Consider the following 15,684-nt stretch of genomic DNA (forward strand, 5'->3'; position numbering starts at 1 on the left):
CTAGAGAGCTTGAGTTAGAGACTCCAGATTGGCTGTGGTTCATGTTCTCACTGTCCTCCATCTGTGTGCCAAATTTCATCTTTTTCCTGCAAGCGGTTCTGTGGGAAGCAGGTGGGAATTATAGGAACATTTATGGATACAGTAGGTGGTGCTTTATTCTATAATTATAAATGATACTGCTTTAATATAACTCCATTACAGGTATAAACTCATACTTTTGCAGTTTAACAGTGGAATACAGTGCAAATCACTGCTAAATGTGTATAATTATTAACTTTTGATACTTCGATAGCTATGTTCACTCTTCACAACACTCAAACATCATCTATATCAGCCTTTTATCAGTTTCATAATGCATTTATCAGTGTTCAATACATCAGAGAAAAACACTTTTTTTAACTTGCAAAGACATAAAATCATATCAATTACCAACACACAGTCAGACCTGAAAACACAGCACTGTTGGTCTGTAATATAGATAATATCAGTATATTAAAACAAGTATGAAATCAATGCATTCAATACTTAATAACTTTAAAAAATAAACCGTCAAAGTTGATATATTATCAAAAGATTGTGAATTCTGGAACTGTTTGTCGAAAAACTGATTCCAATCTTTCCCTTGAAGAATCAAACATGCTTTCAATACAATGACAAAGATGTCAATCTTATTTTTTGGGAGATTATTTCTTCACAAAGTGAAATATTCGCAAAAGAAACCAAATTTTGATTTATTCCTGATAGAAATACAGTTATTATGAGATGTAAAACTGTAAATGCCAAACTTTTATTTTGTATTGCTTGACATACGAGACACCAAAACACCTCAAAGGACAAGCGTAATATAATTCATAAATAAATGAACAACACAAACCTAAAGAAACGTAAAAAACAAAAGACACATAATTAACATTACACTATTCTGGAACATTACATCACTCATGAGTCTTAAAGACTGGAAAAGATCCTAAAATCCTTGAGGAAAAGATAAAAGGTGTGAGGGTTCTTAAAGAATCTGCATTTATGTGCCAACATCACAATATTGTTAACAAAACAAAATCATAATTAACAGAAAAAATTATATTTTGACTTTTATCAAATTACTTATTCCAAACTTAACCAAAATAAATGTTCCAATGACTCCATGTTCCACAAAATGTGCGCTCATTACAATCATAAATATCATTTAGCATTAATGAAACATTTTTATTCTCAGTCAAAGTGGGAAAGTGAGGAATCTAGTTCTACTTTCAAAAACAAGAGGTCTCTTTCTAACTTTAGAAGGGAAGGTCTCTGTATTCACAAATAAAATCCAGACCATAATGATCAAACTGCAGCCTGAGGACAGTGAGGAAGAGGAACAGTAGGTGGCGGAATGTGCTCGTGCTGGAGAAAACGCCAGTTCTCCACAGAAGAAGAAGGAAGAAGACGAAAAAAAGCTTGTGCTGAAGAATTCTCACAGTCATGCAGAACTACTGAACCCATCATAACCTGATCATAACTCCTCATAACCCATCATAACCCTTCATAACCCGAGCCTGCCAGCTGAAGCCCGTGAGATCATGAAGCAGAAGAAGACTCGCAGGAGAGGTAATCTCGCTCCAGACTCTTCTGTTGTGTTCCAGCTCCTCATTATGCAGGATTAATACAGTAATATCTGTAACATTCATCAGGAGATCATAAGAGTGATGAGGTGTTCAGTGTGTTATGATATTATCCGCGCGCCAGTGTTTCTGGGTTTAATGCACAGATTAAAGCAGTGATATTCATAAAGCAGTGATATTCATAAAGCAGTGATATTCATAAAGCAGTGATATTCATCTGCTTCTGCTTCAGTTCAAACATCTCTTACCATAACACTGTCATAGTCGAGTGATATTAGATATGACTTTAGGAGTAGACCATGGCATTTTAACTCTTTCACCGCCAGCGTTTTTGATCATTTTCACAAAAAAAATAATAAATAAAAAAACGATTTTATTCTAACTTCATGTATTATTGTTGTATCAACAGTTGAAGCAAAAAGCTGAGGAAAATCACGTTTTTGTCAAACTTTGTCCGGTGTTATGAGTTTCTTGGTTTTAGTGGGCGGAGCATATCCCACATGAATATTCATAGAAGCTCCGCCCACTCGGGTGGGGGGGGGAGGTGTATTCCAGATATCAGGTTATGTGACATACCCGTGTATGTTTAAGACAGAGTAAGCGGATAATATCAACTTTCGCTGTGTACAGATGTGTGTGTAGGACAGATGCACTTTTATGATGGACAGATGCACTTTTATGATGGACAGATGCACTTTTATGATGGACAGATGCACTTTTATGATGGATAGATGCACTTTTATGATGGACAGATGCACTTTTATGATTGACAGATGCACTTTTATGATGGATAGATGCACTTTTATGATGGACAGATGCACTTTTATGATGGATAGATGCACTTTTATGATGGATAGATGCACTTTTATGATGGATAGATGCACTTTTATGATGGATAGATGGATAGATGCACTTTTATGATGGATAGATGCACTTTTATGATGGACAGATGCACTTTTATGATGGATAGATGCACTTTTATGATGGATAGATGGATAGATGCACTTTTATGATGGATAGATGCACTTTTATGATGGATAGATGCACTTTTATGATGGACAGATGCACTTTTATGATGGATAGATGCACTTTTATGATGGACAGATGCACTTTTATGATGGATAGATGCACTTTTATGATGGACAGATGCACTTTTATGATGGATAGATGCACTTTTATGATGGATAGATGCACTTTTATGATGGATAGATGCACTTTTATGATGGACAGATGCACTTTTATGATGGATAGATGCACTTTTATGATGGACAGATGCACTTTTATGATGGACAGATGCACTTTTATGATGGACAGATGCACTTTTATGATGGACAGATGCACTTTTATGATGGACAGATGCACTTTTATGATGGATAGATGCTCTTTTATGATGGACAGATGCTCTTTTATGATGGACAGATGCACTTTTATGATGGACAGATGCTCTTTTATGATGGATAGATGCACTTTTATGATGGACGGATGCACTTTTATGATGGACAGATGCTCTTTTATGATGGACAGATGCACTTTTATGATGGACAGATGCTCTTTTATGATGGACAGATGCACTTTTATGATGGACAGATGCACTTTTATGATGGACAGATGCACTTTTATGATGGACAGATGCACTTTTATGATGGACAGATGCTCTTTTATGATGGACAGATGCACTTTTATGATGGACAGATGCACTTTTATGATGGACAGATGCACTTTTATGATGGACAGATGCACTTTTATGATGGACGGATGCACTTTTATGATGGATAGATGCTCTTTTATGATGGACAGATGCACTTTTATGATGGACGGATGCTCTTTTATGATGGATAGATGCTCTTTTATGATGGATAAATTCACTTTTATGATGGACAGATGCACTTTTATGATGAATGGATGCACTTTTATGATGGACAGATGCACTTTTATGATGGACAGATGCACTTTTATGATGGATAGATGCACTTTTATGATGGATAGATGCACTTTTATGATGGACAGATGCACTTTTATGATGGACAGATGCACTTTTATAATGGATAGATGCACTTTTATGATGGACAGATGCACTTTTATGATGGACAGATGCTCTTTTATGATGGACAGATGCACTTTTATGATGGACAGATGCACTTTTATGATGGACAGATGCACTTTTATGATGGACAGATGCACTTTTATGATGGACAGATGCACTTTTATGATGGATAGATGCACTTTTATGATGGACAGATGCTCTTTTATGATGGACAGATGCACTTTTATGATGGACAGATGCTCTTTTATGATGGATAGATGCTCTTTTATGATGGATAGATGCACTTTTATGATGTATGATGGATAGATGCACTTTTATGATGGATAGATGCACTTTTATGATGGATAGATGCACTTTTGTGATGGACAGATGCACTTTTATGATGGATAGATGCTCTTTTATGATGGACAGATGCTCTTTTATGATGGACAGATGCACTTTTATGATGGACGGATGCACTTTTATGATGGACGGATGCTCTTTTATGATGGATAGATGCTCTTTTATGATGGATAAATTCACTTTTATGATGGACAGATGCACTTTTATGATGGACAGATGCACTTTTATGATGGACAGATGCACTTTTATGATGGACGGATGCTCTTTTATGATGGATAGATGCTCTTTTATGATGGATAAATTCACTTTTATGATGGACAGATGCACTTTTATGATGAATGGATGCACTTTTATGATGGACAGATGCACTTTTATGATGGACAGATGCACTTTTATAATGGATAGATGCACTTTTATGATGGACAGATGCACTTTTATAATGGATAGATGCACTTTTATGATGGATAGATGCTCTTTTATGATGGATAAATTCACTTTTATGATGGACAGATGCACTTTTATGATGAATGGATGCACTTTTATGATGGATAGATGCACTTTTATGATGGATAGATGCACTTTTATGATGGACAGATGCACTTTTATGATGGACAGATGCACTTTTATAATGGATAGATGCACTTTTATGATGGACAGATGCACTTTTATGATGGACAGATGCTCTTTTATGATGGACAGATGCACTTTTATGATGGACAGATGCACTTTTATGATGGACAGATGCACTTTTATGATGGACAGATGCACTTTTATGATGGACAGATGCACTTTTATGATGGATAGATGCACTTTTATGATGGACAGATGCTCTTTTATGATGGACAGATGCACTTTTATGATGGACAGATGCTCTTTTATGATGGATAGATGCTCTTTTATGATGGATAGATGCACTTTTATGATGGATAGATGCACTTTTATGATGGATAGATGCACTTTTATGATGGATAGATGGATAGATGCACTTTTATGATGGATAGATGCACTTTTATGATGGATAGATGCACTTTTATGATGGACAGATGCACTTTTATGATGGACAGATGCACTTTTATGATGGATAGATGCACTTTTATGATGGATAGATGCACTTTTATGATGGATAGATGCACTTTTATGATGGATAGATGGATAGATGCACTTTTATGATGGATAGATGCACTTTTATGATGGATAGATGCACTTTTATGATGGACAGATGCACTTTTATGATGGATAGATGCACTTTTATGATGGATAGATGCACTATTATGATGGATAGATGCTCTTTTATGATGGACAGATGCTCTTTTATGATGGACAGATGCACTTTTATGATGGACAGATGCTCTTTTATGATGGACAGATGCTCTTTTATGATGGACAGATGCACTTTTATGATGGACGGATGCACTTTTATGATGGACAGATGCTCTTTTATGATGGACAGATGCACTTTTATGATGGACAGATGCACTTTTATGATGGACAGATGCACTTTTATAATGGATAGATGCACTTTTATGATGGACAGATGCACTTTTATGATGGACGGATGCACTTTTATGATGGACGGATGCTCTTTTATGATGGATAGATGCTCTTTTATGATGGATAAATTCACTTTTATGATGGACAGATGCACTTTTATGATGGACAGATGCACTTTTATGATGGACAGATGCACTTTTATGATGGACGGATGCTCTTTTATGATGGATAGATGCTCTTTTATGATGGATAAATTCACTTTTATGATGGACAGATGCACTTTTATGATGAATGGATGCACTTTTATGATGGACAGATGCACTTTTATGATGGACAGATGCACTTTTATAATGGATAGATGCACTTTTATGATGGACAGATGCACTTTTATAATGGATAGATGCACTTTTATGATGGATAGATGCTCTTTTATGATGGATAAATTCACTTTTATGATGGACAGATGCACTTTTATGATGAATGGATGCACTTTTATGATGGATAGATGCACTTTTATGATGGATAGATGCACTTTTATGATGGACAGATGCACTTTTATGATGGACAGATGCACTTTTATAATGGATAGATGCACTTTTATGATGGACAGATGCACTTTTATGATGGACAGATGCTCTTTTATGATGGACAGATGCACTTTTATGATGGACAGATGCACTTTTATGATGGACAGATGCACTTTTATGATGGACAGATGCACTTTTATGATGGACAGATGCACTTTTATGATGGATAGATGCACTTTTATGATGGACAGATGCTCTTTTATGATGGACAGATGCACTTTTATGATGGACAGATGCTCTTTTATGATGGATAGATGCTCTTTTATGATGGATAGATGCACTTTTATGATGTATGATGGATAGATGCACTTTTATGATGGATAGATGCACTTTTATGATGGATAGATGCACTTTTGTGATGGACAGATGCACTTTTATGATGGATAGATGCTCTTTTATGATGGACAGATGCTCTTTTATGATGGACAGATGCACTTTTATGATGGACAGATGCACTTTTATGATGGACAGATGCACTTTTATGATGGACAGATGCACTTTTATGATGGATAGATGCACTTTTATGATGGACAGATGCTCTTTTATGATGGACAGATGCACTTTTATGATGGACAGATGCTCTTTTATGATGGACAGATGCACTTTTATGATGGACAGATGCACTTTTATGATGGATAGATGCACTTTTATGATGGATAGATGCTCTTTTATGATGGATAGATGCACTTTTATGATGGATAGATGCACTTTTATGATGGACAGATGCACTTTTATGATGGACGGATGCACTTTTATGATGGATAGATGCACTTTTATGATGGACAGATGCACTTTTATGATGGATAGATGCACTTTTATGATGGACAGATGCACTTTTATGATGGATAGATGCACTTTTATGATGGATAGATGCACTTTTATGATGGACAGATGCACTTTTATGATGGATAGATGCACTTTTATGATGGACAGATGCACTTTTATGATGGACAGATGCTCTTTTATGATGAATGGATGCACTTTTATGATGGACGGATGCACTTTTATGATGGACGGATGCTCTTTTATGATGGATAGATGCTCTTTTATGATGGATAAATTCACTTTTATGATGGACAGATGCACTTTTATGATGGACAGATGCACTTTTATGATGGACAGATGCACTTTTATGATGGACGGATGCACTTTTATGATGGATAGATGCTCTTTTATGATGGACAGATGCACTTTTATGATGGACGGATGCTCTTTTATGATGGATAGATGCTCTTTTATGATGGATAAATTCACTTTTATGATGGACAGATGCACTTTTATGATGAATGGATGCACTTTTATGATGGACAGATGCACTTTTATGATGGACAGATGCACTTTTATGATGGACAGATGCACTTTTATGATGGATAGATGCACTTTTATGATGGATAGATGCACTTTTATGATGGACAGATGCACTTTTATAATGGATAGATGCACTTTTATGATGGATAGATGCACTTTTATGATGGACAGATGCTCTTTTATGATGGACAGATGCTCTTTTATGATGGACAGATGCACTTTTATGATGGACAGATGCTCTTTTATGATGGATAGATGCTCTTTTATGATGGATAGATGCACTTTTATGATGGATAGATGCACTTTTGTGATGGATAGGGACAGATGCTCTTTTATGATGGACAGATGCTCTTTTATGATGGACAGATGCACTTTTATGATGGACAGATGCACTTTTATGATGGACAGATGCACTTTTATGATGGACAGATGCACTTTTATGATGGACAGATGCACTTTTATGATGGACAGATGCACTTTTATGATGGATAGATGCACTTTTATGATGGACAGATGCTCTTTTATGATGGACAGATGCACTTTTATGATGGACAGATGCTCTTTTATGATGGACAGATGCACTTTTATGATGGACAGATGCACTTTTATGATGAATGGATGCACTTTTATGATGGATAGATGCACTTTTATGATGGATAGATGCTCTTTTATGATGGATAGATGCACTTTTATGATGGATAGATGCACTTTTATGATGGACAGATGCACTTTTATGATGGACGGATGCACTTTTATGATGGATAGATGCTCTTTTATGATGGACAGATGCACTTTTATGATGGACGGATGCTCTTTTATGATGGATAGATGCTCTTTTATGATGGATAAATTCACTTTTATGATGGACAGATGCACTTTTATGATGAATGGATGCACTTTTATGATGGATAGATGCACTTATGATGGACAGATGCACTTTTATGATGGACGGATGCACTTTTATGATGGGTAGAGGCACTTTTATGATGGACAGATGCTCTTTTATGATGGATAGATGCACTTTTATGATGGATAGATGCACTTTTATGATGAATGGATGCACTTTTATGATGGATAGATGCACTTTTATGATGGATAGATGCACTTTTATGATGGATAGATGCACTTTTATGATGGATAGATGCTCTTTTATGATGGATAAATGCACTTTTATGATGGACAGATGCACTTTTATGATGAATGGATGCACTTTTATGATGGACAGATGCACTTTTATGATGGACGGATGCACTTTTATGATGGGTAGAGGCACTTTTATGATGGACAGATGCACTTTTATGATGGATAGATGCACTTTTATGATGGATAGATGCACTTTTATGATGAATGGATGCACTTTTATGATGGATAGATGCACTTTTATGATGGATAGATGCACTTTTATGATGGATAGATGCACTTTTATGATGGATAGATGCTCTTTTATGATGGATAAATGCACTTTTATGATGGACGGATGCACTTTTATGATGGACAGATGCACTTTTATGATGAATGGATGCACTTTTATGATGGATAGATGCACTTTTATGATGGATAGATGCTCTTTTATGATGGATAGATGCACTTTTATGATGGATAGATGCACTTTTATGATGGACAGATGCACTTTTATGATGGACGGATGCACTTTTATGATGGATAGATGCACTTTTATGATGGACAGATGCACTTTTATGATGGACAGATGCTCTTTTATGATGAATGGATGCACTTTTATGATGGACGGATGCACTTTTATGATGGACGGATGCTCTTTTATGATGGATAGATGCTCTTTTATGATGGATAAATTCACTTTTATGATGGACAGATGCACTTTTATGATGGACAGATGCACTTTTATGATGGACAGATGCACTTTTATGATGGACGGATGCACTTTTATGATGGATAGATGCTCTTTTATGATGGACAGATGCACTTTTATGATGGACGGATGCTCTTTTATGATGGATAGATGCTCTTTTATGATGGATAAATTCACTTTTATGATGGACAGATGCACTTTTATGATGAATGGATGCACTTTTATGATGGACAGATGCACTTTTATGATGGACAGATGCACTTTTATGATGGACAGATGCACTTTTATGATGGATAGATGCACTTTTATGATGGATAGATGCACTTTTATGATGGACAGATGCACTTTTATAATGGATAGATGCACTTTTATGATGGATAGATGCACTTTTATGATGGACAGATGCTCTTTTATGATGGACAGATGCTCTTTTATGATGGACAGATGCACTTTTATGATGGACAGATGCTCTTTTATGATGGATAGATGCTCTTTTATGATGGATAGATGCACTTTTATGATGGATAGATGCACTTTTGTGATGGATAGGGACAGATGCTCTTTTATGATGGACAGATGCTCTTTTATGATGGACAGATGCACTTTTATGATGGACAGATGCACTTTTATGATGGACAGATGCACTTTTATGATGGACAGATGCACTTTTATGATGGACAGATGCACTTTTATGATGGACAGATGCACTTTTATGATGGATAGATGCACTTTTATGATGGACAGATGCTCTTTTATGATGGACAGATGCACTTTTATGATGGACAGATGCTCTTTTATGATGGACAGATGCACTTTTATGATGGACAGATGCACTTTTATGATGAATGGATGCACTTTTATGATGGATAGATGCACTTTTATGATGGATAGATGCTCTTTTATGATGGATAGATGCACTTTTATGATGGATAGATGCACTTTTATGATGGACAGATGCACTTTTATGATGGACGGATGCACTTTTATGATGGATAGATGCTCTTTTATGATGGACAGATGCACTTTTATGATGGACGGATGCTCTTTTATGATGGATAGATGCTCTTTTATGATGGATAAATTCACTTTTATGATGGACAGATGCACTTTTATGATGAATGGATGCACTTTTATGATGGATAGATGCACTTATGATGGACAGATGCACTTTTATGATGGACGGATGCACTTTTATGATGGGTAGAGGCACTTTTATGATGGACAGATGCTCTTTTATGATGGATAGATGCACTTTTATGATGGATAGATGCACTTTTATGATGAATGGATGCACTTTTATGATGGATAGATGCACTTTTATGATGGATAGATGCACTTTTATGATGGATAGATGCACTTTTATGATGGATAGATGCTCTTTTATGATGGATAAATGCACTTTTATGATGGACAGATGCACTTTTATGATGAATGGATGCACTTTTATGATGGACAGATGCACTTTTATGATGGACGGATGCACTTTTATGATGGATAGATGCACTTTTATGATGGATAGATGCACTTTTATGATGGATAGATGCACTTTTATGATGGATAAATGCACTTTTATGATGGATAGATGCACTTTTATGATGGATAGATGCACTTTTATGATGAATGGATGCACTTTTATGATGGATAGATGCACTTTTATGATGGATAGATGCACTTTTATGATGGATAGATGCACTTTTATGATGGATAGATGCTCTTTTATGATGGATAGATGCACTTTTATGATGGATAGATGCACTTTTATGATGGATAGATGCACTTTTATGATGGACAGATGCACTTTTATGATGGATAGATGCACTTTTATGATGGATAGATGCACTTTTATGATGAATGGATGCACTTTTATGATGGATAGATGCACTTTTATGATGGATAGATGCACTTTTATGATGGATAGATGCACTTTTATGATGGATAGATGCTCTTTTATGATGGATAAATGCACTTTTATGATGGACGGATGCACTTTTATGATGGACAGATGCACTTTTATGATGAATGGATGCACTTTTATGATGGATAGATGCACTTTTATGATGGATAGATGCTCTTTTATGATGGATAGATGCACTTTTATGATGGATAGATGCACTTTTATGATGGACAGATGCACTTTTATGATGGACGGATGCACTTTTATGATGGATAGATGCTCTTTTATGATGGACAGATGCACTTTTATGATGGACGGATGCTCTTTTATGATGGATAGATGCTCTTTTATGATGGATAAATTCACTTTTATGATGGACAGATGCACTTTTATGATGAATGGATGCACTTTTATGATGGACAGATGCACTTTTATGATGGACGGATGCACTTTTATGATGGGTAGAGGCACTTTTATGATGGACAGATGCTCTTTTATGATGGATAGATGCACTTTTATGATGGATAGATGCACTTTTATGATGAATGGATGCACTTTTATGATGGATAGATGCACTTTTATGATGGATAGATGCACTTTTATGATGGATAGATGCACTTTTATGATGGATAGATGCTCTTTTATGATGGATAAATGCACTTTTATGATGGACAGATGCACTTTTATGATGAATGGATGCACTTTTATGATGGACAGATGCACTTTTATGATGGACGGATGCACTTTTATGATGGGTAGAGGCACTTTTATGATGGACAGATGCACTTTTATGATGGATAGATGCACTTTTATGATGGATAGATGCACTTTTATGATGAATGGATGCACTTTTATGATGGATAGATGCACTTTTATGATGGATAGATGCACTTTTATGATGGATAGATGCTCTTTTATGATGGATAAATGCACTTTTATGATGGACGGATGCACTTTTATGATGGACAGATGCACTTTTATGATGGATGGATGCACTTTTATGATGGAGAGTGGTTAAGAGTGACCCAGGGTTTAGAATGACCCAGGGTTTAGAAAGACCCAGGGTTTAGAAAGACCCAGGGTTTAGAATGACCCAGGGTTTAAAATGACCCAGGGTTTAGAATGACCCAGGGTTTAGAATGACCCAGGGTTTAGAAAGACTCAGGGTTTAGAAAGACCCAGGGTTTAGAATGACCCAGGGTTTAAAATGACCCAGGGTTTACAATGACCCAGGGTTTACAATGATCCAGGGTTTACAATGACCCAGGGTTTAGAAATGACCCAGGGTTTAGAATGACCCAGGGTTTAAAATGACCCAGGGTTTACAATGACCCAGGGTTTACAATGATCCAGGGTTTACAATGACCCAGGGTTTAGAAATGACCCAGGGTTTACAATGACCCAGGGTTTAGAAATGACCCAGGGTTTACAATGACCCAGGGTTTACAATGACCCAGGGTTTACAATGACCCAGGGTTTAGAAATGACCCAGGGTTTACAATGACCCAGGGTTTAGAATAACCCAGGGTTTAGAAATGACCCAGGGTTTACAATGACCCAGGGTTTACAATGACCCAGGGTTTAGAAAGACCCAGGGTGTACAATGACCCAGGGTTTAGAATGACTCAGGGTTTATAATGACCCAGGGTTTAGAATGACCCAGGGTTTAGAAAGACCCAGGGTGTAGAAAGACCCAGGGTTTACAATGATCCAGGGTTTACAATGACCCAGGGTTTAGAATGACCCAGGGTTTAGAATGACCCAGGGTTTAAAATGACCCAGGGTTTAAAATGACCCAGGGTTTAGAAAGACCCAGGGTTTAGAAAGACCCAGGGTTTAGAATGACCCAGGGTTTAAAATGACCCAGGGTTTACAATGATCCAGGGTTTACAATGATCCCGGGCTTAAAATTACCCAGGGTTTATTATCACCCAGGGTTTAAAATGACCCAGGGTTTACAATGACCCAGGGTTTACAATGATCCAGGGTTTACAATGACCCAGGGTTTAGAAATGACCCAGGGTTTACAATGACCCAGGGTTTAGAAATGACCCAGGGTTTACAATGACCCAGGGTTTAGAATGACCCAGGGTTTAGAAAGACCCAGGGTGTACAATGACCCAGGGTTTAGAATGACTCAGGGTTTATAATGACCCAGGGTTTAGAATGACCCAGGGTTTAGAAAGACCCAGGGTTTAAAATGACCCAGGGTTTAGAAAGACCCAGGGTTTAGAAAGACCCAGGGTTTACAATGACCCAGGGTTTAGAAATGACTCTGGGTTTAGAATGACCCAGGGTTTAGAATGACCCAGGGTTTAGAAAGACCCAGGGTTTAGAGTGACCAAGGGTTTAGAAATGACCCAGGGTTTAGAAAGACCCAGGGTTTACAATGACCCAGGGTTTAGAATGACCCAGGGTTTAGAAAGACCCAGGGGTTAGAATGACCCAGGGTTTAGAATGACCCAGGGTTTAAAATGACCCAGGGTTTAAAATGACCCAGGGTTTACAATGATCCAGGGTTTACAATGATCCCGGGTTTACAATGACCCAGGGTTTAGAAATGACCCAGGGTTTACAATGACCCAGGGTGCAGAAAGACCCAGGGTTTAAAATGACCCAGGGTTTAGAATAACCCAGGGTTTAAAATGACCCAGGGTTTACAATGATCCAGGGTTTACAATGACCCAGGGTTTAGATGACCCAGGGTTTACAATGACCCAGGGTGTAGAAAGACCCAGGGTTTAAAATGACCCAGGGTTTAGAATGACCCAGGGTTTAGAATGACCAAGGGTTTAAAATGATCCAGGGTTCAGCAAGACCCAGGGTGTAGAAAGACCCAGGGTTTAAAATGACCCAGGGTTTACAATGACCCAGGGTTTAGAGTGACCAAGGGTTTAGAAATGACCCAGGGTTTAGAAATGACCCAGGGTTTACAATGACCCAGGGTTTAGAAAGACCCAGGGTTTAGAAAGACCCAGGGTTTAGAATGACCCAGGGTTTAGAATGACCCAGGGTTTAAAATGACCCAGGGTTTAAAATGACCCAGGGTTTACAATGATCCAGGGTTTACAATGATCCCGGGTTTACAATGACCCAGGGTTTAGAAATGACCCAGGGTTTACAATGACCCAGGGTGCAGAAAGACCCAGGGTTTAAAATGACCCAGGGTTTAGAATAACCCAGGGTTTAAAATGACCCAGGGTTTACAATGATCCAGGGTTTACAATGACCCAGGGTTTAGATGACCCAGGGTTTACAATGACCCAGGGTGTAGAAAGACCCAGGGTTTAAAATGACCCAGGGTTTAGAATGACCCAGGGTTTAGAATGACCAAGGGTTTAAAATGATCCAGGGTTCAGCAAGACCCAGGGTGTAGAAAGACCCAGGGTTTAAAATGACCCAGGGTTTACAATGACCCAGGGTTTAGAGTGACCAAGGGTTTAGAAATGACCCAGGGTTTAGAAATGACCCAGGGTTTACAATGACCCAGGGTTTAGAAAGACCCAGGGTTTAGAAAGACCCAGGGTTTAGAATGACCCAGGGTTTAGAATGACCCAGGGTTTACAATGACCCAGGGTTTAGAAAGACCCAGGGTTTAAAATGACCCAGGGTTTAAAATGACCTAGGGTTAAGAATGACCCAGGGTTTAGAAAGACCCAGGGTTTAGAAAGACCCAGGGTTTAGAAAGACCCAGGGTTTAGAAAGACCCAGGGTTTAGAAAGACCCAGGGTTTAGAATGACTCAGGGTTTATAATGACCCAGGGTTTAGAATGACCCAGGGTTTAGAAAGACCCAGGGTGTAGAAAGACCCAGGGTTTACAATGATCCAGGGTTTACAATGACCCAGGGTTTAGAATGACCCAGGGTTTAGAATGACCCAGGGTTTAAAATGACCCAGGGTTTAAAATGACCCAGGGTTTAGAAAGACCCAGGGTTTAGAAAGACCCAGGGTTTAGAATGACCCAGGGTTTAAAATGACCCAGGGTTTACAATGATCCAGGGTTTACAATGATCCCGGGCTTAAAATTACCCAGGGTTTATTATCACCCAGGGTTTAAAATGACCCAGGGTTTACAATGACCCAGGGTTTACAATGATCCAGGGTTTACAATGACCCAGGGTTTAGAAATGACCCAGGGTTTACAATGACCCAGGGTTTAGAATGACCCAGGGTTTAGAAAGACCCAGGGTGTACAATGACCCAGGGTTTAGAATGACTCAGGGTTTATAATGACCCAGGGTTTAGAATGACCCAGGGTTTAGAAAGACCCAGGGTTTAAAATGACCCAGGGTTTAGAAAGACCCAGGGTTTAGAAAGACCCAGGGTTTACAATGACCCAGGGTTTAGAAATGACTCTGGGTTTAGAATGACCCAGGGTTTAGAATGACCCAGGGTTTAGAAAGACCCAGGGTTTAGAGTGACCAAGGGTTTAGAAATGACCCAGGGTTTAGAAAGACCCAGGGTTTACAATGACCCAGGGTTTAGAATGACCCAGGGTTTAGAAAGACCCAGGGGTTAGAATGACCCAGGGTTTAGAATGACCCAGGGTTTAAAATGACCCAGGGTTTAAAATGACCCAGGG

The 15,684-nt window shown here is 38.0% G+C and overlaps 1 protein-coding gene across 1 annotated transcript in view; it reads left to right on the top strand.

The window, feature by feature from the left end:
- The first annotated feature begins 1,410 nt into the window (after window positions 1-1,410).
- The window catches only part of unm_hu7910 (un-named hu7910), a 49,575-nt gene continuing 35,301 nt past the window's right edge, over window positions 1,411-15,684 (top strand). The window contains exon 1 of the mRNA XM_079810851.1: window positions 1,411-1,590. Coding sequence (XP_079666977.1) covers window positions 1,563-1,590 — 28 coding nt within the window. The 5' untranslated portion in view covers window positions 1,411-1,562. The remainder of the gene's footprint in view (window positions 1,591-15,684) is intronic.

The sequence above is a fragment of the Gobio gobio genome, assembly GCF_949357685.1.
Source record: "Gobio gobio genome assembly, chromosome: 2".
NCBI classification, from domain to species: Eukaryota; Metazoa; Chordata; class Actinopteri; order Cypriniformes; family Gobionidae; genus Gobio; species Gobio gobio.